The 23,003-nt window shown below is 35.9% G+C and overlaps 3 protein-coding genes across 3 annotated transcripts in view; all 3 read right to left on the bottom strand.

The window, feature by feature from the left end:
• Positions 1 to 183, bottom strand: part of LOC136798020 (polycystin family receptor for egg jelly-like) — a 31,121-nt gene extending 30,938 nt beyond the window's left edge. Inside the window, exon 1 of the mRNA XM_067054611.1 lies at positions 92 to 183. The gene's annotated coding sequence lies outside the window, so the exon portion shown is untranslated. The remainder of the gene's footprint in view (positions 1 to 91) is intronic.
• A 982-nt stretch (positions 184 to 1,165) lies between these two features.
• LOC136797978 (ATP-dependent DNA helicase Q4-like) lies at positions 1,166 to 22,765 on the bottom strand. The gene is made up of 18 exons (XM_067054564.1): positions 22,712 to 22,765; positions 12,992 to 13,105; positions 12,670 to 12,703; positions 12,363 to 12,439; positions 11,913 to 12,080; positions 11,675 to 11,796; positions 10,569 to 11,264; positions 10,060 to 10,281; positions 9,673 to 9,812; positions 7,833 to 7,940; positions 7,322 to 7,414; positions 6,863 to 6,999; positions 6,144 to 6,297; positions 5,525 to 5,640; positions 4,360 to 4,542; positions 3,696 to 3,898; positions 2,998 to 3,274; positions 1,166 to 2,852 (listed from the first exon to the last, which is right to left on the bottom strand). Exons 2-18 carry the CDS (start codon positions 13,082 to 13,084, stop codon positions 1,269 to 1,271), a joined length of 4,407 nt encoding a protein of 1,468 aa, XP_066910665.1. The 5' UTR covers positions 13,085 to 13,105; positions 22,712 to 22,765; the 3' UTR covers positions 1,166 to 1,268.
• On the bottom strand, positions 13,705 to 16,224 carry LOC136797977 (DET1 homolog). The gene is made up of 2 exons (XM_067054563.1): positions 14,354 to 16,224; positions 13,705 to 14,063 (listed from the first exon to the last, which is right to left on the bottom strand). Exons 1-2 carry the CDS (start codon positions 15,811 to 15,813, stop codon positions 13,856 to 13,858), a joined length of 1,668 nt encoding a protein of 555 aa, XP_066910664.1. The 5' UTR covers positions 15,814 to 16,224; the 3' UTR covers positions 13,705 to 13,855.
• Positions 22,766 to 23,003: the final 238 nt, after the last annotated feature.

Below are 23,003 nucleotides of genomic sequence, written 5' to 3'. Positions count from 1 at the left end.
CAATTAATCGTTAATTGCACACTGTAGAGAGCAATTTTAATCTTTAATCACACTCTTCAATGACGTGCAAATGTTCATACACTAATCTTACCTTTATCCAAATTAGCTTCCAGTTCGCATGTAATGGAATAAATAAAAATCTAAGAAAAATTATCAAAAAATATGAAATTCAATTTTTCAAGAGTACTATTCAAAAAAAGATTGAATTATTCAAAAAAAGTGTTTTCGGATAGGTGAAGTCAAGCTGATATAGACTGAATGAGAAATTGTAAACAAGTTACCAGTCTATACACTCGAGCCTCTCAGTACGTTTGATTCAGGTTGACATGTCCAAAAATCTACTTCCTTCGCTTTTTCTTTTATAAGAAATCAAAATGAGGTATCGAATGGTAAAGAAAAAAAGTTAGAAATGCGCTAAACATTCAGCCAATAAGTAAAATTGGAGAGAAGAACATCATTTATAAATCCACGAATGAATTAAATGGACAGTAATCTCTGATTAGCCTGTCAACAACGAAATGTCAAAATCATTGAAAATGTTACTCTTCGAAAACTGCAAACAAATCGACAAAAAAAACTATTTGGAACTGTCAGATTGCTATGGTGATGTCATCTTATTTACCAGGCGTCTCAAATCGGTTTTTGATTTTGTTTTAGTCATTGCTAAAAAATTAGTCTGAAATTCAAATAACGATATCCTTTGAAAAATTTTATAAATATCTTTTTGGGACATTTGAAAATAAATATATTATAAAAATTACAATTTGGTGGCACCCATTTCGGTTGTCGAATTCGCCAAAATAAGTTCCATCGATGATTAAAATCTCATTGAAAATGTTACTCTTCGAAAACTGCAAACAAATCGACAAGAGATTTTCTAAAAAAAACTTTTTGGAACTGTCAGATTGCTATGGTGATGTCATCTTATTTACCAGGCGTCTCAAATCGGTTTTTGATTTTGTTTTAGTCATTGTTAAAAAATTAGTCTGAAATTCGAATAACGATATCCTTTAAAAAATTTTATAAATATCTTTTTGGGACATTTGAAAATAAATATATTATAAAAATTACAATTTGGTGGCACCCATTTCGGTTGTCGAATTCGCCAAAATAAGTTCCATTGATGATTAGAATGTCATAAATATTTTTCAAAATCATATACACAATTTTCACATACTGCAATTGGCAGCTTTAAAATAAGTAAATTGTTCGGTAAAAAACTGCATTTCTACATGAATATTTCCAAAAAAGAAAACTTAACCTCGTTTTTATGTTCTCATTAATTCTCTGATAGCGAATTTCCTCAACTCGTTAAAATCAACATCAAGGTACTGGCGCCAAAAACGTCGGTCGCGTCCGTAACCAAGAGCCGGGAACCGGGGACTATCGATACCTTGAAAGATGCGTGCAATAGCTCGTCCGTTAAATTGACTATCCGGATAAGAGTTGACAAGAGAGCGAATATCACTTGCGATATTGTTCCACCTCCGCTGAGGAGTGTCAATTTTCAAATCATCCGTTATCAGTTCCCTCAAGAACGGTTTTTGTTGCTCTTCTTTGCAGAGGAAAAACTGTCCGATTTGTTGACGTGCTTTGACGTCGATTCGCCGGTCCGCTGGGATCTGTTCGTACGTCTTACATGAGAGCTCTTTCAATACGCAATAAAGAGCGTCTAGTTGCAATAACCTTGTTTCTTCTTGATTCAAAACAGTTTGATGAATAAAACCAATGATTTCATCCCGTCCATCATCATCCACGTTTGAAGCTGTCGTGAAATGAAAACTCAAGTTCTCCGTTTGAACAATTATCCCCGATTTCCCGGTTGTATTTAAACGGGAATCAAGCGCGAAAGACATGTTCCACTGCAAGGCTTTCAGTTCTCGTAGGACGGTCAAAACGTCCCAGCACATCAAGTCTGCTACTTCTACAAAATCGAACTCTAGTTGTCGCCGCTCGTGCAAATTAGTGAGCTCGTCTTGTGGTAAGAGGTAACGGAGAGCTAAGGCGACAGGTGGAAATTTCTTGGCCATCATTTGAAACTGTTCAGGGCCACCGTAACATTTTATGATGCAGGTGGCCCGTAAGGGGTTTAACATGCGCAACCAAGTTTTCGGGTGAAGTTCAAGGTAGGCAAGGAAGGTGGAAATGACCTCCTCACGCATGTCTAAGTCGTTGATCAGACGGTCTGAAGAGATGGAGCGACGGTGTCCCGAACAAACACATTCTGTCCTCAAGTCCTCTTCCTCTGGTGTGCTTTCATCAAAAACTCCTTCCTTTGGCTCGATCTCCATATCGAGATCAGAGCCAGACTTTCTAATGGTTTCTTCAGTAAAATCGATATCCTCTGAAGCCTTGGAATCAGTGTTCGGTTCATCTGAAGATGTGGTGGGCGTTGGACTATTAGAGCAATACAGAGGGTCGCTATCACGAAAAGCTTTTCCATCAACATTTGGAACATATTCTTTCTCTTGATCATGGAAATCATCCATTGATTCGTCGCTTCCATGTTCACCATCATTGCTACATTCTGAATCCGAATCTACCTTACCTGACACCACTGCTGATTCTTCATTACTTGTACCGACTACCTGTTGATCCTTGCTGCCACACGCATCATCCTCGTCTGGTAAGAAATCTTCAGCGAAGAGAAGTTCCAGATCACTTTCATCCAGCTTCTGTCTGAAGAACTCATCATCTTCTAGAGAATTTCTTACTTGAACTTCTCCTGACTGCTTCTCATACTTCTCCTGGCAATCACACGCCGGGAACAACAGATCCACAAATCGACTGATGGCGCTTCGGTCCACTGTGTCACCATAAATGTGTCGCTTCAATTCACATAAATCCGTAACCTATTAAATGAGTTTGAAAGGAAAATTAGAAAGTGCATCAATAGTTCATCAACAATCCACTTCTTGGACTCACAGAGTATGATGTGATGAAAATACTCTGCTGTAAGAAATCAAGTTATCTCATTGCACTTTACAATGATCTCACCTCATCTTCCAAAAAGACGTGACAAAACGAAGGCTTCCCATCACGCCCCGCGCGGCCGATTTCTTGGACGTAATTCTCAAAACTTTTCGGCATGTTGTAATGAATAACTGATCGAACATCTGACTTATCGAGACCCATCCCAAAAGCGACAGTTGCAACCACAATACGAAGATCACCCGCCATGAATTGATTTTGAACACGCTTTCGTTGAGCGGGCGATAGACCAGCATGATAGGCTTCACAATTCCACCAAGTTGGCTTGTCCATATCTTTCTTCCTGAACGAGAAAATTTTATGAAATTATTAATCTGAATGGGTGAAACTTTAAAAAAAAAGCTGCTCATACAAACAACATACTTCCAAACATTCATGAAAATCTTAATACATTCACAGTAAAAAATATCCCTGTGTCAATCTTATGTCAAGATCTTGTGAGGCAGGTCCTTACAGATTATAGGTAGCTCTAAGAGGGTTAGGGTACATACTTTCTCTCCATGCTGAACCTTAACTGTTCTTTCTTTCTTGCAAAAAAATGTTCAAACCTGAAAATAAGCCTTCATATTGTTCTTATGAAGATCAGTACGTTCTCAAATGAATTTTTGGAATATAAGCTTTCAGATTGTTTTTTTTTTGCTACGAAGTTTTGACTAAAATTAAGCTTTGTGTTCTTATCAAAAACAAGCGTAAGATATTCAAACCTTGTTCTAGTTTTGATGACTTTCTTTTTCTTCTCTTTATTTCGTTCTTCTTCTTCTCCTTCCGACTTCTCCTCCCTTACGAACTCCGGTAATGACGTACGTAACAAGACGGCGAGACGGTCGCAATCCATACGTCGCGTTACGTATACGATGATGGAATCGCATTTGACGAACGGTTCATTGTGAAGAAGCTCAACAAGCGCCTAGTGAGAACAAAAGAATTATATCACCGTGTGATTTCACTAATATTGTTTTAAAATGTCTAGTTTCAGATAAAGAGAAAGGTATTACTCCTTTGAATAAATCTTTGAAATTAAAGAAACTACTTTCGAGGCCACACCCCTGAATGAATTTACAAGAAAATGACGTCAAAATTCTTTTTTTCTATGAGAAATGCACTTCTTCTGTAATACAATGTATTATTACTCATCCTATAGCAGAGTTGGCAGTTGGCAGTTAGAGATTAATATGTCAGTTGGAGATTTATGCTTTGCGACACAATGCCCATATTGTGATCCTAATTGGACACCGTTTCCAAATATTTCCAAATTTCTATAACCTGACCTAAGCATTCCTTTCTGGTAAACCCAAACCCAACCACTTCACGCTTTATAGGGCGATAATTGTATTAATAATAATTTTAAAGAATTGTGTAAAAACATACGATATCTCTTCTCTCGTCCCGCGATGCTGTCAACTGCAGATTGTCCGGTATTGGACTTGGATCACGGATGATGGAGCCTTCATCCGGAACACCCAGATGTTGAATAACTGATTTGGCCGTTTTGTTGGATGCGGTGGCAGTAAGACCGAGTAAACATCCAATCTGATAGCGTTCTCGTAAGACCTGACGATAACACGATACAATATTTTAATATGGAGTCGATATTTTACAAAACTTTGAAGTTTAAGACCTAGATTCAACAGGTCATCTTTGATTGAAGTTTTCGATTTGACTTCAAGAATGCATACCACATCCTGTTTGGCATCATAAGTGGCCAAAGTAAGGTTTTCGCCAGTCTGACACAAAAATGGATTTCACAAAGCAAATTAGAACATATTCTTGAAATTTTCGCAAATTATGCAGAATTTTGAGACGGAGACATCTCTTAAATACTTCATTGAGACAGGAATTGATGATTATTAGAAACAACCCAAGAGGTAATTTAGGCTACCTAGTACCTTACAAAAACATCTAAATCAGCAAATTTCATTAACCCTTTCCGTGCCGATGTCGTATATATACGACATGCAAATTTTCACTCTACTTGCCAATGTCGGATATATCCGACATCAAATTTTTTTACCTAATTGCCGAGGCCTTTAAAAAAGAGTGAGCGCTATTTGCCGAGAAATCAGCTTTTAGGAAAATGGTTTTCTTATTTGCCAATGTCGTATATATCCGACATAAAAAAATCCATAGTAGTAGTGAAAGTATATATTAAGTGCTCAAAAGATTTATTTCAGGTTTATTTTAGTCTATCATAAAATATATATAAAACAAATGTCAAATACAAATGTCAAACATTGGCAAATAGGAATAAAATATCCTTGTCGTATATATACGACATGCGGCAACACGAGTTAAAATTTGCATGTCGTATATATACGACATCGGCAAATCAGGTTACTAAAAAAAATTACCCCTCGGCAAATGGATTGGGGTACAAAAATAAGGTAACGGCACGCAAAGGGTTAAGCTAAAGAGGTGTTAAACTTTAATCTTAAATGTAACCAAATTACGGTAAATACTCAGAGGAAAAGCTTGCCGCGATCAATCAACTTCTACTTTACAAACTTTCTTTAAGATAGGGGCGAAAATTACTTACCTTACAAACTTTCAAATATGAAGGGCGGAAATTATGAGACCATTCTGATAGACAATGGGCTTCGTCGATGCAGGCGAAACCGATGGGCGGTAAACTGGACTTGGGCGGAAGAATGCCTGAAAATAACATTGGATGGGAGTAAAAATAGACGATATCGGATTTAGATAAATGCAATGCTTTCTGGTTTCTAGGGACTCTCAAAGGAATTATAATCTATTATAATTGATCTATTATAATTCCTTTGAGAGTCCCTAGAAACCAGAATGCATTGCATTTATCTAAATCCGATATCGTCTATTCGAGAGTGAAATACATTCCTCAAAACAACACTTTTAATTTCAAATAGAATTTCGAAGTAAAAAATGCTTATTACGAATAATAACTTAATGTAATTTCGCTTTCTATTAAAGCTCTCATTACACTCAAAGCTGCTCAAAGAGTATATCATTGCAGCGGAATGCTATAACAATATTATTAGCACCGTTGGGGAAAAAGAAAGTTCGACTTTAGGTGAAGAGACTAGAACGTCTGATAAGAAGCAATTAATCACACTTTGACAAACAGTGAGTGTAGCAAATGTTTCGCAAATGTTCCAATCATTATCATAAGTCTGTTTAACCTGTTCCGAAGCCGCCAGATACGAGAGCTTCTGGGGAAACCAACAAGATAGCGATCTTCCCTTCTTTGAGTTTGGTGACAACTTTTTGTTGTTGAAGTTTCGTCATGTTGCTGTTCAAAGCGGCGCCTGGTAAACAATCTGGTAAACCTGCTACCTGGAATAAATGAATGAAATTTCTACCTTATTCAAGTAAAGCCAAAGGATAGATGAAATTCTAGGATTGCTAGAAAAATAATTCACTAGGATTGGACAGTGTTAGGCGCACGCGTCTCTAATGACTGCAAAAAGTCATCTCATTTTAATTGCATACGTCATTTATTTAAACGCACAAAAACAATTTAAAATATTTATTCATTTCTTTGTATCATTTATACCTCAGGGATTTTTTAGTATTTCAAAATTACATTCAGATTTTTTCGTATCAGTTCAAATTTTTCATAATCAATTAAGTGTCTGTCGAGGCATCATGAGAAAAAATGTGAACTCAACTCAAATCAAACTTTCAAATTAAACTTTCAACATCAATTTTTAATTACTTTCGTGGACAAAACATTTACATCACATATATTTCTGGCAAGTTGTTTGAACTCGATCACAAAAGTTACGAACACTTTGTGTCCAATCATTTTCTGTCCCGATACAGACAGTAAGTCAGCCTTTTGGAAAAGATAGTAACGTCGTATATTCTTTCTTATTATCTTCAAGTTCTAATCTTTCACCTGATCTTGCATGAGGGCGACCAGAGGTGAGACAACCAAGGTCAACCATTTCCGTTCGTTGTAATACATGTATGCTGGTAGTTGATAACAAAGTGATTTTCCGGAGCCTGTGGCCAGGATTACCAGTGTCGATAAACCTTCAACAAAAAAATGAAAATAATTCTAGAAGTACCTCAAAACAAAGGATTAATTCTAAACGCAACCCTGTGTACATCTCCATCTGTAACCTGCAGGCGAGTTTTGAAGCAGTCCTGCGGTTCTGTTAAGAGCATCTATCTTACAAGACCAAAGCTACAAATGTTATGAACATTGACCATGAAGATAGCTATTGCAGCAAAAAAGACCTAGCATCTATTCTTCTACCTCTCTGAAAGGTTAAGGAATTTTTTGACTTTGATCAAGATTGTTGAGTGTTTTTGTTTAGGTAGAGAGAAGATTTTACACACGCAAAATTCACACCTGAGAGAATTCTCGCAGTGGCTTCATGTTGACCTTCACGGAATGAATTGAACCCGAAATTCTTCAAAGCCTTCTTCGCCTCTTTGTAAGCATCTAAAAAAAACGCAGATATTGATTTCATTTTAAAATGTTCCTTTTGAACCATATCATTTAATATCCATATATGGTGGACTCCCCAAAGAAAAAATTCCAGGGGTTCTAAGGACAGCTTTTGAATTTGACTTTCTCCAGGGAGTTTGATTCGAGTTGTTTTTTTCAAGGAGTTGGACGGGCTAAGCATCTTATTTCCGAGGGATAAAAGTTCATCCAACCTCACTTTACGGTATAAAGAATAATTTTCCCAAGGACGATGGAATCTTTTTTTCCAGGGGGGTTTTTCGCAAATTTTGCCGTCTTTCCACTTTTTAGCAAAAGTACGACATTGAGCCCTTTGGCCTTTATAAATATATGCTTGTAAGTGATTAAATTATTGGTGGGAAAATAGCAAAAGCAAATAGAACATAGAACCTACTTTGCGACGGTTGATCACATTCGGGTTGAATAAGCGGTTCTACTGGTTTGGGTTGGCAATCAGTGATGTAAGGTGTCCGTGGCCAACATGGTTTGATATCCAACACATCTGCAAGAAAATGAGAATGTAAGAAAGTCTTGTGGTTGATGGAACATATGAAGTCGTAGATAAAGAAAGGTTCAGTTACTTTTGAATAAAGCATTGACTTGTTAACGCCGTCACAACATTCGGCGCTAACGTTTCTTGAATATGGAGAGGAAGGTAATGATTGCAATGCCTTATGCCGTTTGTACAAGTTTAAATCCCAGAGGCCTAGATAGGAATAAATCCCAGAGGCCTAGAGAGGAACCTCTTTGATGGGAAATGAACCTTATTTCCAATCCTAAAGGCATGGCCCAACAAACAAGCGTTGGATTGAAAGTGAATCTATAGCAAGATTTCGAAAAATGTAGCGCGTTAAGAACAAAACACTACCTTAATACAGTTATAGTTGCTCATCACAAGAAACTTGCTTAACGCGAATTGGTTACACTAAAATGCTGAACTAACTTTAAAGTTTCACGTTTTCTTGTTTGGGAAAGTTTAAAGAATCCTCCTTAGCCCTTGGGGATTGAAACTGAATGAACATGACTTAAAAGACGTTACAGATGAGAAAAGGGTGAATTGGGCTTTTTTATAAGAATATCTTCTATAAGAATATCAGGGTGAAAATTGCCAAATCGTAAGAATACCCTAAGAATACCCTCTAGGGTGAGTTTTACAGATTTTGATAAGAAAACAGTCATTTTGTATTTGGTTAACAGAAAAAACTGCTTCCTTTGTTAGGGATAAACTGAAGCTTTGAGAAAGCAATGTAATTTTAACCCAAATGCTCACTCAAAAGTCCAAAACTCTCAAAATTGATCATTTCTCATGTTTGTAAAAAAGTCAAGTCTGAAAAAGTAAGAATACGTTAAGAATATTTCACCCTCAATTTTGGCACTTTCTTAAGAATACTTGACCCTCATCCAAAGTACACTCATTATTCTTATAAAAAAAGTGTGTATTCCAGAAAATTTTTTTACCCACTTGTTGAGGTAAATCCCTTTGAAAAAGGAAAGGAATGTTTTTTTTCAATTTTTCAGGACTCCTCTAGGATATTTTTCGTATTTTTTGGACCACCCTGGATTTTTTATCCCGTTTGACTGACCATTCTGATAACTATTGCTATAGTAACCAACATTATAGCCATCTTATTCGGAATTTAATTATATGATGCTTAGTGAATGAATTTGAAAACACTTCTATGTTTGGGCTGGCAGAGTGAAGAGCTTGTAAAGCTTAACGATCGAATCGAGGAAGAATGTAGTATTGGTTTTTTACGGTAACGAGGAACGTTGCCCGTGAGTCGATTGAGAGATGGCCTTTGTATTGAGCTACGAGGAAGCTACATGCATCTCTCGATATTCTAAGTCGATCGATCGTTCAATGATCTCGAAGGCAGAAACATTGTATTTGAATACATTTTCAATCGCTTATCGTTATGTTTTAATTACTGAAGAAGTCAACCACGGATTTGTCATTAATTACATCTAATGTCAGTTTATGCTTGTGTCCTGGATTCTACAATGCCCAAAAGGCTCTCCCCTTCTTCCAGCGTTGGGTTCCAGATTCGATCCCGAATACAAATTCATTGTTATTCAAGAGACAATCCCCGTTCTCCCCGTGACACCTGGATTTTTTCACTCAAAAAACCGGACCATGATTTTTTTTATTTTCAAGACCACCCTGGACGCCACACCTCCTCAACATAGGGCGTACAGAGTATTTTTGGAATAGACCATTTTTCACGTGTTCTTACCATCAATAGTGAACTTCTTAGCATTTTCGAGTAAGGAAGGTGCATTCTCATCAGCGTTTCCATACAGTTGATCAAAACAACTCCCATTTTGTTCTGCAAGACTTTTGTACTCCAAAGATAACTTCTCTTCGTCTAAACGCCTATTGAAGAAGGAATTGAACAAACTTATATGCTAAATTTACATACTACACTGCGTTCTTCGCTTGAACATTCCAGAATTAATTTAATTAATAGGTGTGATTCAAAAGATTATCCGATCTGACGGTCCCAATCGATCCGAGCAAATATTTGACCCCATGAAGTTGTGTATAAAATTTCTTGCTTCTACAGAACGTTTCGTTCAATTAGAATTTTTCGTTGATACAAAGTTTAAAATTTCCTGCTTACTTGAATAGATCGACTTGTTTGGGCCTTCCACGGCAGAATTTGGCCCAATGACCTTCGCCACCACACTTGAAGCAGATTTTCTTGCCAAACTTCGAAGGTTGTTCAAAACTTGTTTTCGCTTTCCACGCACGTCTTTTTTGTGTGGAGGCAGATATTTTCTTGATCCCTCGGACGTACGTTTTCTTACGCAAATCGATCTTGACGAAATTCTCACTGACCAACCTGTGATGAAAGGTGCAATTCATGATATGCACCATTGCAATGTCTTCCACTGACCTAACAGCTGATTGGTTGAAAGTCACGTATTGACTGATTTTACGTCACTTGCAACCAATTAGCTATTGGTTCCATGATGTAATGTTAGAAGACATTGCAGTGGTGCATATCATGAATATATCTGACCAGGGATAGATTTCGATTGCAGTGAATGAATACATGAATCCGACATCCACTTACAAAGATAACACAGAAATAGTCGATTTAAATTTCAATTAGAGAAAAAAACTTACTTTTTGCCTTTAGCAGGAGCTGCTTTTTTGGAAACTTTGACTTTCTTCGTCTCTTTCTCCACCGTTTCGTCACCGTTCTCCTCCTCAGCTGCTCTCTTCCGTTTACCACCAACTTTCTTCTTGCTTGAGTTCTCCTTTGTCTCACCCTCTACTGCTAAGGTTGCGTTTTCATTGTCAGCATTCTCCTTCACCTTCTTCGTTCGTTTTCTTGTATCTTTGGGTTTGATCTTTTCTGCAGTATCATTTTGCTTCACAGTTCTTTTATTCTCATCTTCTTTTTCAAAATCAAAAACATCTTTATCATCTTTAGAAATATTGTTCGTTCGCTCAGACTTTGCAGAAGTTCGCTTCTTGTTGTCAGCAGTACTATCGCCACCTTGTTCTTTAGCTTCATCCAAATGTTTTCCATTGACCAGCTCATCCATTGAGATTGTCCTTTGATTGAAAGGTTTAGAATTCTCTTTCTCTATTGGGTCATGTGAAACTTTATCGACTGCATCCTGGTGGTCAGGTTTATGACTTTTCTGCTCAAGAGACGTCACTGTATTTGTTTTATCATCACTTTTACTTGTGACCTCTTTTTTAGTCTTTTTTTCTAGAGATTGTTTACAACTTTCGAGCCACTCCATTGAGTCGTCGTTGTTGTTGGTTGGTAGAAGTGAACATCGGTTACGTTTGACACTTCCCAATGACTTTCTAAAGAAGTAGACAAAAATTAAGTTAAAACTGAGCAGGATAAAAGTTAGTCTACATACGCTAAAGAAAGTCTAAGTTCCAGTTTAAGACCATGTTCAGACGTTACGGTTCCCTATCGTTCCGAAACGAAACTGTTCCGAAACAAGTGTGGACGTCAAAATTCGAAACGTCAAAAAAGAAGACGAAACCATTCCGGAGCGATACGAAACCATACCGTAAAGCCTGTACATAGTCTAAGAGAAGCAATTTTAAGCTCTGAACGAAAAAAAGATTACGAGGATTAAAAAAGATGAAAATAAAGCTCTTTGTTTGGTTTATAAAACATCCAAAGTCATTGTTCGTCTTATTCTTGACCAATAATGAGATGGCAAGTACGTCTAGTATAGAATGTTATCATGAATGTTAGATACCTTGACATAGAAGGAAGGGGTGTGGTTGACTTAACATTGTCTTGTGCAACATGGTCAAGTATTGCTGGAACCTCTACGATGTCATCCTGTTTTGATAACTCGACTTGTGAAGGTTCGATGACCTAAATAAAAAGTACAGAGAGCTGTGAGTATAATGGCTCTAATAACTAGTTTTCAGGAGAGCGTGGCCATACATATGTGGCGTCAAGCATCCTATAATACAGACTTGTTTTCTTACCTGTTCGTCTGCAGATTTATCTTTGTCTCTGTTAGGCGTCGGTCTTTTCAATACTTTTAGTTTTGGCCTCCATGAAACAGTATTATCGTGTTTAATAAAGTTTTGTTTTGGTTCATTTTTGGGCGTGGAATGTTTCTTGTTTAACGAAGCCCCAAACACCCCATCATCCTGAAAGAAAGTCCGAGTTGCATACGTCGAAATTCATCTTAATTATAAGTTTGTACGAGTCTCAATCCCATAGTTCAATTCGAAATGATTGGAAAAACGTAAAAGTTATTCATATATGACGAAAAGAATAACCAGAAGCGTCATGTTTTTATCTAAAAACTATATATTCGACCTTCACTGCAAGAGGTCATAATCAGAGTGTAAAAATTTATAAATTCATACATTATGGATTTCTTAGAGATAGTATTTGATAATGAAGATAAATGAGGTAACGTGTCTTACAGCTTCAGGTTCAACTGGTTTGACAGGTGTCTTGTCCGAACTTTTATTCTTCAGTTTGGCATACCTCTTGTAGCTATCTATGAAAAAGACAAATGATCGGATACGTTTTAGCAAAAGCCTTCTTAACCAAACTCTGGGCAAGTTGATTTTCAATACAGTTAAAGTCTCTTTATCTCGAGCCTCTATAAATCAAATGTCCCCTTAAATGAAATAAGTTTGTTGTCCTTTCAGGTAAAAATGCCTTATAAACCTTACTCCATAATTTGTGTACCCTGTCAGACTCCACTGTAATGAATAATGATTTTACCTTGAATTTCCGGAGTACTTTGGTTGATGTCCTCCTAGAAACGACCAAAACATATTGTATCAGAGAATTGCCAGGTATAGCCAGTTTGTTTATACAAGTTTCTTGGTTTATATTATTCAAAAAATGATGAGGAGAATCGTTTAGCTGGAGAGGAAATTACATACAAAAATACCAATACCAAAAGTATTCCGAATGGAAACAACAAAAACACATTTGTTAAGGGATTTTTTCCTATTATCAATGTTAATAACATGTGTTTGCCTGACTTTCATTTCTACTTCACATCATATGGTAAAACACAAGCAAAACGATTGAAAATTACCTTGGTAGGTTTGCGTTGGTATTTCCTATAAAACATCGACTCCCAACATTTCAACTCCATTTTGATTGATGCCAATTCCTCTTTTACCTCCATTTTATTATTCCTTATTGTTTACTAAAAGATAAAAATATTGAACAAACAAAGCACAAAGATAGAAAGAAAGAAGACAAAGAAGACAAGATTGCAAAGTTTTATTATTTAACCATACATTGATCTCTAACTACTTGACTGGATCAGGCTACCCGTATATAGGAAATGTGTTCAGGTTTAGAGCTGACTAGTCAGCAATTTTGTTTGTCAACTCTGGTTGTCAACAGGGAGATTCAAATGTTTTGAAATTCGAACGTTCGAAAATCTAAGAGGTAAAATAGACAACAACATGGGGACAAGTCGACTTCAAAACTGGACACAATATTGTGTAAATGATATCTGTGAACGATAGTATGTACACTTTTGCAGAAGAAGGCAACATGATAGGGATGACACTCAGTAAAAAGATTCACTCAACTCATCATGATATCCTTCAACAGTTTTAATTTAAATCTAAAAAATTGAAAAAATAAAAAAAATTCAACAAATTCTACAAATTTAACAAAAAACTTTAATTTAATAAATAGAACTAAAAACATTTTGTTTATACTAACCTAAACTTCAATAAGGCACAGACGATCGAATTTACGCAAAACTATTCTTCAACAAAGTCTTAATACTACTATTGCCTTTTTTAAACTTAGATGTGTCAGAAATCCTTTGAAATTGAAGAATTTTGAATACCAAAAGTTGACATAAAACTGTGCTTATTTTGAAAGAAATTTAAATGATAAGATTTAATTTTCTGAGTTTTAAATTTATGGTGCCCTTGATCTATACAGAGTCATGCTCAGTTCCAGTAAAATGTCTTAGATGAAAGTTCAAAACATAATCTGCATTGTTCCGTTGAACTGAAATAGCGAAAGGATAGAAGGGGTGAAATGTGAAAGCCACAAGTCTTCTGGTTGATGGCGGCATTGGTCTTCCGTGAACTCCTGCATAGATCTTGTACTTCATCAACCCTGTTTCCCTACAGTAAAATCTAAAGAATGAAAAAACAACAGTTCATTCAAAGACTTAATAAATATTGACATAGCAACTTGATCCTGCCTAATTTGGTCTAAAAGGGATCGATGAATTTATCTTTGAATTTCAAAAGGATATGAAAAACAGAAAAAAAATTTCAAAAAAAAATGAACATTCTAAGAAAGTCTCAAAAAACTTTGATTTGTAAAAACAAAAATTAAAGGTGAATTATGCGATGTTGTATTGAATTTTGGTGAAAAACTCCAAAAATATTGTTTTATAAAAAGAGATGGAAAAAAAGCTTACTTTATGGGGTGGTCGCCGCAATTCTTGGGTCTTTCCATCACTGAAACCCACTTATCGTCATAGCTGAACAGTGAAAGATCCAAATAAGGACTGCTACTAAAGGATTGAGCACAGATGGGTAGCTGAGCAAGAAGACGTTTGACAGCTTCTTTGTGTCCACCATACTTTGCATTTACAATGGTGCTCTTGAACCTGCGCTGGTTGTGGCGGGCATGGATGTTGCTTGAAGTTGAGCAAGTAAACTGTTCAACTTGGCATGGTAAAGCATTTCGAAAATAATCATTGAATTGTTCAAAGATTTCTAAAAACACTTCTGAAGAGTTTTCAAAAACAGCAATCACTTCGGTAGTTTCCATGTTGTAAATTGCATAAAAAGAGTTCAGAGAGTTAGGGTCAGACGGCTTTAAGGTTACAACATCTTCAGTTGCATATCTCAAGAGTAAATGAAGTTCGTCTAACAACTGCATTTTCCAAACACGCAAATTCTTAAACTGATCAAAATATTGGTAATATCTACGCACAGCTTCCCTGGTACCTTCACTGACTGACAGGTTAAAAAGGTAAGTCAGTAACCTATGCTTCAAACTGTTGAAGAACTTATCACGGAATGGTCTAACAGCTTGCATCTCTGGTAGTCGATTGACAGTTATTGCATCATCCTCATAACAAAAACGTCCTATTTTTCTTACATCCACAAAATACCCTTCAGAAGTGACTTTAAATATATGAATGGTTTGATGCTGAACAGATAATACAGCCAAAGTGTCCTTGTATAAATAAATTCCTTGGTTATGTGGTAATACTATCTTATCACATTTGAAAGAGCGAGAATCTTGTAGTCTACCATAATACAAGTCAACGATGTGAACAGAATAGTTTTCTAAAGGCGATCTATTATTTGGTGTGACTGATTCATTATTTTGGTAGATATCAAAGAACAAAGGATGAGAATCTTCAGGGATACTGGATGCAGAACCAACAATTACATACTTCCCGTCATCTGTGAATAAACTACATTCTCGGTTCAAATGCTCTCCAAATTGTGTGACAGTTACAACAGCTTTCTTGCGGAAAAAATTCTCAAACATATTTGTCTTTAAGTTTGTTATTTCTTCTCGATTTCCTTGGCATGCTTTATGTAATAAATGCTCCACAGCACTAGGCCCTTTAAATTCATAAATTTCAATAGAACTTTGATCTCTTGAAAAGGCAACAAAATGTCTGCCATCAGGTGAAAACTTCCTCAAGAAGCATGGAGGTTTCTCCACATCAACAACAGTGAAATTTGGGAAGACATTTAAACAAAACGATCTTGCTTGTTGGCAGTGGGTGTTTGGTTTTGGTGAGATGATTTGGCGATGCATAAGTTTCTTTATGATATTATGATTGGCAGCACTTCTTCTTTTATACATGTCATCACGAAACTCAAAATAATCATCCTTTTCTTCCTCCACAGGCATATTAATAGATTTATTTGTCTATTCAGTAAAATGGGCAAAAAAGGATTAATATTAAAAATAAAGAGTCAGAAAGGTGACCAAATCCAATTACAGTGCACTAACTAGATTCAGGGTCTGGTCTTGAAGGCAGGTATTTTTCCAGCTAATTTTTATCATCATAGAACATGTTAGAAAGTAAACTTAAATTCAGTTTGTGAAGCTCGATTTTGTTAGTTATGCCAAAAGCAGAAAATGTCAAATAGCACTATCTAAGGTCTTGTTTCGCTTTTAAAACCAAAATATTGTAGACAATGCTATACTAGTCAGGGGGGGGGTCCATGTACAAAAAAGTGGCATGTATCATGGGGTGGGTGGGTGTTTTCAAAAAAATTTTGCTGTTTAGTACTTGTGTACAATACATGGGGGTGTCAAGGTCAAATTTCTGATTTGCTGTTTAGTATACGTGTACTATACAGGGGTTGTCAGGGTCAAATTTCGGATTTTCTGCTTAGTATTTGTGTACTAAAAAGCCAAAATCAAATCAAATTGTGATTTATTTTAGATTTTTGGCAAAAAATTTTTTAAATTCTCAATTGTTCTTGTCAATTTTTGAGAAAATTTTTTGAAAATTTTTAATGGGAAGAATAAAAAACTTGCCCCAAAGTTTCAGGTTTTTTGGCTTAAAATTTTTATTTTATGAAGGGGTGTAGTTTTCTGGATAGTATATTGTACTATGTAAGGGGGTGTTGGGGTATATTTGGCAGTTTGCTTGATAGTATATTGTATTATACAGGGGGTGTCAGGGTGTATTTGGGAGTTTGCTGGATAGTATTTTGTACATTTTGTACTATAGGGGTGGGTGGGTGGGTGTTTAAAATCGAAATTTGCTACAAAGTACTGATACATGCCGCTGTTTTGTACATGGACCCCCCCCCATGTACTAGTTTCACTGAAGATTGCCATCCTTGATGGCATGAAACTTTGAGTATGAAATTAAACTAAATCGTTTTCTTTACTCAAACTAGTATAAAGCTTTGTTTTGGCTAACACAAGCATAACGTAGACAATGCTATAAAAATGTTGTTTTGAATATGGAGAAATAAGTCAAACAGTAGGGGGCCAAACTGCAAAGCACCATCCCCCGGTGCTAAGGCCTAGGAACTCAAAAACTGATGTCACAAGCAAAACCACATAAAACCCAAAATGACTTATACAAATGGAAAGATCTCAATAAACAAGATTGCATTTAGGTGAGAGGAATTAATGCCTTCAAGCTGCTGCTGCTCAAAAAAGTTCATTATTCTAACAAAAGTTCATTATTTTGTTTTGTTTGTTTTTATTACCCAGTTCCAGTATCTGCAATCTCCTTTCACCTTTTACAACCTTCTCTAAAGTCAACACAGCCTTTTGAAATAAAGCATAGAGGAATTTTGAAGCACCCACAGTAGTGGTTTGTTTACAATAACTCCAAAATGGCGAACTGTGGGTACATTCCTGCTCCAACGCTCCTCACTTCACAACCCAGCAAACTTTTTTCGATTTGGAAAATGGCAACTGGCCATTTCTACAAAGTGTTATTTAGGTTAGTGTAAAAAAATGTGCCCCAAAACTTCTAATGGGATTCATTAAAGAATAAACTGGCGCTTTTTAATGAAATTAACATTTCCATAAACCTAAATTTTAAGTCATGGATGAAAAAATTTGAACCAAGCCACTAATTTGAAAAACAACTTTCCAAGAAAAAGATCCACAGGGGAGAAGAAGCCCACCTAGACCTGCGCACCGCCGGATAGGCTATTTCCTGGAAATTTTGCAAAAACTCAAACACTGACCCGCTTAACAAATCGAAGCGCTGTCTTGGGAATTGAATGACAAAATTTTTAGTTGATTCTGGCTGCTGCACGTTTATAACAATTGTCATTTTGTTTCATTTCAACTTTCAATTTTTAATTTGTCTTGGGATTTTGAACTTGATTCAGGTAACTCTCATCCTTGTTGTTGCAAATATATCCTGTAGATGACTGATGTTGTTTTTTCTGAAAGCTTTATTTCCTAGTGTGAATAACTGCCTTTGTTTTGAAATCTAAGGCCCATCTATATTTAGTAATTTTAGTTTCTGCCTTGGCTTGCCTGCTCCTTTGTTTTTCTCTTTTCTTTTGTTTAAATGTTTTCGAATGTAATTAACGATCATATCAGATCATATTCATCAATGACATTTGAATTATTTTGAAAACAAAACAAATTCCCAAGAAAAGAAGATTTCAAATGTAAACACAAAACTTAAAAATCTAAAAGTTTGTCAAACAAACAAAAACAGCATTCAAAAGTGATTAAAAGCAAGAGAAAAAATTATGTTTAAAATTCAAAAAGTTATGACTAGGGTGTTTAAAAAAGCAATTTAGAATGGCGTTATTATTTTTTTTTTAATCTGATAAAAACATAAGAGTTATATACACGATTCTTTGTGGCTTTCCTGCTTTTTCCTGAAGAATTGTCATTTTGACGTACGGCATATTTATCGCAAACAAAGCGAGAAAAATATTTACTTGCAGAGTCGCCTCAGACGACATACACTGGTACGGTTTAATTCTTAAAACAATGCTCTGTCTGATATTTTTTTACTTAAACAAAAAAATTACGTCACAGTGGGACGGTACCGTAACTTGGTCTAATATCGACATCCCTCGTCTAATTTCGACACCCTTCTTTCGAGACAGGAATAATTTGAAAGCTTGAATCACTGATTGAAAAAGTATTATTTTTCTCTGACCACTAAGCAAACATGGTTTCTGCCCCCCCCCCTTAAAATAAGGGGGGATTTTTGTAATCTTTTTAAAATAAGGGGGGATTCTTTATCAAGGGCTGCAAGAATCTATTAAAACAAGAAAAAAGGGGGGACTATAAAATTTAAAAATTGTTGATTGAATTTCAGATGTTATGTCTTTGGTTTTATTAATAAATTTCTTTATCTAATATTAATTATATCAAATTATATTATATTAAATCTTCTTTCCGTTTTTGTGCTCACAATTTCATGCCCACTTTTTAGAAAAACGTTTTAAGGTGTTTTGAGGGTGTAAAAAGTAAAAAATTTTCTTCGTCGCCAATCCATGGTGGGCGACATTTTTTCCAAAATCTTGCCCCCCCCCCACTCAAAATGGCTAGTAGGGGCCCATGAATCTGCATCCTCTCTTCCATCTCTATCCATTGTAAAAAACGTTTGCTGAAGGGCACAAAGATTTTCTTTAAATAGTTGGTCGACATCAATGATCTTTGACATTAATGATCTTTGACATTTGCAGCAGAGACTTATTTTTACAAGTTCTGTCACATCCAAAATCAATGTTATAAGCATGAAATCTTATTTGTACCATTTGATTATAGGATCCAGCATATTTCCAATTTATGATTTCTTTTTTTTATTGAGTTTATTTAGTTGGATATCATTAGGTATAATGTTGATGGCATTGATATCAAACCAACCGTTGTACTTCGCTATTGTCAAACTCTAAAGAGAAAAATCTGAGGGGGGACTCTTTTTTTTTTTTGCCACTACCCAACTATAACTTGCCAGAAATCACCGAAAATCAACCAAATCTAAGTGATATCGACTTCTCAGAACAAAATATTATAGAGGAGATCGACACTTTATCCTCCAATGCTGCAGCAGGACCTGACGGCTTCCCTGCAATTTTCTTAAAACAAGTCAAGTCACAGATTGCGGCCCCTCTCTCTCTAATCTGGAGAAATATACTTGACAAAGGCTACACACCTCAACTTTTGAAAACCAGTTTCATCACACCCATCTTTAAAAAAGGCAACCAAGGCCTACCTGAAAACTATCGACCTGTAGCATTAACTTCGCATGTAACCAAGATCTTCGAGAAGATTGTCAGAAAACGGCTACAAAATCATCTAGAAGAAAACGACCTCTTTAACGATAATCAACATGGATTCAGGTCTGGAAGATCATGTCTTAGCCAACTTCTATCGCACACAGAACGACTCATTCATCACATTGAAAAAGGACGTAACGTTGACGTTATTTACCTTGATTTCAGCAAGGCATTTGACCGTGTAGATCATACAATCCTACTCCATAAAATCGAGAGAAATGGTATAACTGGCAAATTACTGCAATGGATTAGATCCTTCCTTACCGGTAGGACCCAACAAGTATCTGTTGACTACATCCTCTCCAAAAAAGCAGAAGTCATTTCTGGCGTCCCCCAAGGATCAGTTCTTGGTCCACTTCTCTTCCTGATAATGATCCAAGATATTGACACTAACATCCTACATTCATTTCTATCTTCATTTGCCGACGATACACGTTTAATGAAGGAGATCTCTAATAACACTGATGCTCAATTTCTACAAAACGACCTTGATGTGGTGTATCAATGGACATCATTAAACAACATGCAGCTCAATGGCTTGAAGTTTGAACATCTTAAATACGGAAAAAATGAAGAACTGAAAGAACACTCAAGTTACCTCTCAGACACTGGCTCTCCTATCGAAACCAAGATGGACGTGAAGGATTTAGGAGTCACTCTGGATGTTAACATGACATACAGCAAACACATTACAAACCAGATCGAGAAAGTCAAAAGTATCATTGCTTGGATCCATCGAACGTTCAAAACAAGAGATTGTCAAGTAATGCTAACTCTTTGGAAGTCACTGGTACTACCACACATTGACTATTGCTCCCAGCTGTGGTCACCTTCAAAAAGATATCTGATCCAACAACTGGAATCACTTCAAAAAGCTTACCTGAATAGAATCCCTACACTTCAACATCTCAACTATTGGGAGAAGCTCAAAGAACTTAAACTATACAGCCTGGAGCGGCGCAGAGAAAGATACAGGATTATCTACACCTGGAGCATCCTAGAACAGCTTGTACCAAATTTTAACTATGCTGAAAACAAAGGTGGCATCTTCAGTTACGATAACCAGAGACTGGGTAGAAAATGTTATCTAAAAGAGGTGAACATAAGGCAAAAAAACATATGGAGAGACTCCCTGTCAGAAGAAGGTCCCAGACTATTTAATGCCCTCCCACAATCCATCCGTAACCTCAAAAACTGCTCCAAAACTAGTTTTAAACATCAATTGGACCATTTTCTCAATTCACTACCGGACGAGCCACTGCTGCCGAATTACTTTCCTCTTAGGAGAGCTGATTCAAATAGCATCAAAGTCATGGTCCATCATCGGATTTCTCAAATTGGATGATTGTTGAGACGAACAAAGAAGCCTTCAAAAAGTATCAAAAAGTAAGTAAGCATATTTTTTTCGATCGCACGGACTTTCTTAATTAGGATTATCCCTTTGTTTTTCAATCCTAATTAAGAATATATATCAAATTTCCAGTTTTTTTCCAAAAATACAAATTTCCGCAGATTCTTATCAGCCTCCAATGAAAGAATAGACCTTTTTTCAAAGAGCCCCACCCTGTTGAATAATTATGTAGTCCAGCAGAAACACAATGATAAAGCCATGCATAATTATTACAATATGCATGATACAGTAATAGACCTTTTCGCCTTTGCGTCCGCCATATTGAATTGTATGCAAAAATACAGGAACGAAAATGCCGTGGTTGGATTTAGTTGGAATGTATGCAAAACATATGCAAGTTTACACAAAGATTAAAAAGACAACAAAGCATCTTATAAATAAATATTATAATCATTAGAACAATAAAAGATGGAATTTCTTAATCCAAAAGGAAATATTTACAGAACAACAAAAGCCTTTTAGGAATTTGTTCTTAAAGACATTGCATATTCTGTTTTCATGCCATTAAGAAATTCCACGAAGACGGAGTACACACATCAAACTTTCAAAACACGCAAACTGAAAGCAGTAATTATGACGTCACACTTTATCAATGTTTTGATTTGATCATTTGGCGGCTCTATTCCCAGGAGAATAATTTGCCGTCAGCCGAATAAGGATTGTTTTTTACCTTCGCGGGTGATTTTTCAGTTTGAGATTCTGTCTAATGTTATGGTCTTTTGAAGTGCTTGTTCTAAGAGATGAGTGAATATAATTGTTTTTAGTTTTCAAGAGAAGCAAATTTAATCTTTCTTCTACAAGATTACACTTTAATATAATGCCAATTATGCATGTAAGTTTTTATTTAATACTTTCTTTTTGCATATGTTTTGCATACTTTCTAAGGGAATTTCACCACGGCAATTCGGCAACCATAATTTTTGCATACAATTCAATATGGCGGACGCAAAGGCGAAAAGGTCTATTATGCATGGCTCTATCATTGTTTTTATGGCTGGACTACATAATTATTCAACAGGACGTCCTCTTTGAAAAAAGGTCTATTTAGTGTGTAGAGCAGATTTTGAAAGTTTGATACAGTAATATGGATGGAGTCTTGAGTTATGACATTTATAAAAATGTTCTATCACCTGCGACAAAAACGCATATAAAACGCGAGTGTATTGCCCTATCTACACCGTAGCAGATAAACATTTATAATGTAGCACAGGCTTTATAAATATTCCTAATTAGAACTAACGTGCCTAATTAGGCATATTTTTACTTATGGCGTCATTTTGAAGCCCTCCGCCCAAATTTTGTTTTGATTTTTGGCTCAATATATCATCTTTGACCTGCTCTATCTATTGCTCATAGTTAGAATTTGCGGATTTTGTTTGTTGGTGAAGAATCTGAATTTTAAAAATCATATTCTTAATTAGGATTGAAAAACAAAGGGATAATCCTAATTAAGAAAGTCCGTGCGATCGAAAAAAATATGCTTAATTAGGATAGAACTCCTGACTGCCAGAAAAAAAACTGATTTAAGACGGTAAAAGTTCATTTCCTGTGACTATGACATAATCAAAGGCTTTATCTAAAACTTCAAAAAAGACATAATACCAATTTTTACCTGTTTCATCAGTTGAATAGTTCCAGGTTCAGATCAAATCAGATCAGATGTCAGACTCAGACAACAACTTAGACACAGATGACAGACTACAGCCAAAAAAATATAAAAATTGGAATATCAGTGAATTTCCCGCCAAACGCCTTTGCGCCCTTCAATAAATAGGGCGGTTGGGCGTTAGATTGTATAAAATACTGACTAGAAATGCCTTTTCAAAGTTAACTTATAAAATTTCAATCAGTTTTTAGGATTTAAATTCAATTACAGTTTTCATTGATTTTTGAAAATGGAGCTA

Source organism: Clytia hemisphaerica, unplaced genomic scaffold, assembly GCF_902728285.1.
Source record: "Clytia hemisphaerica strain Z4C2 unplaced genomic scaffold, Clytia hemisphaerica genome assembly, whole genome shotgun sequence".
Taxonomy (NCBI): domain Eukaryota; kingdom Metazoa; phylum Cnidaria; class Hydrozoa; order Leptothecata; family Clytiidae; genus Clytia; species Clytia hemisphaerica.
This window is presented reverse-complemented; position numbering and strand designations above follow the sequence as displayed.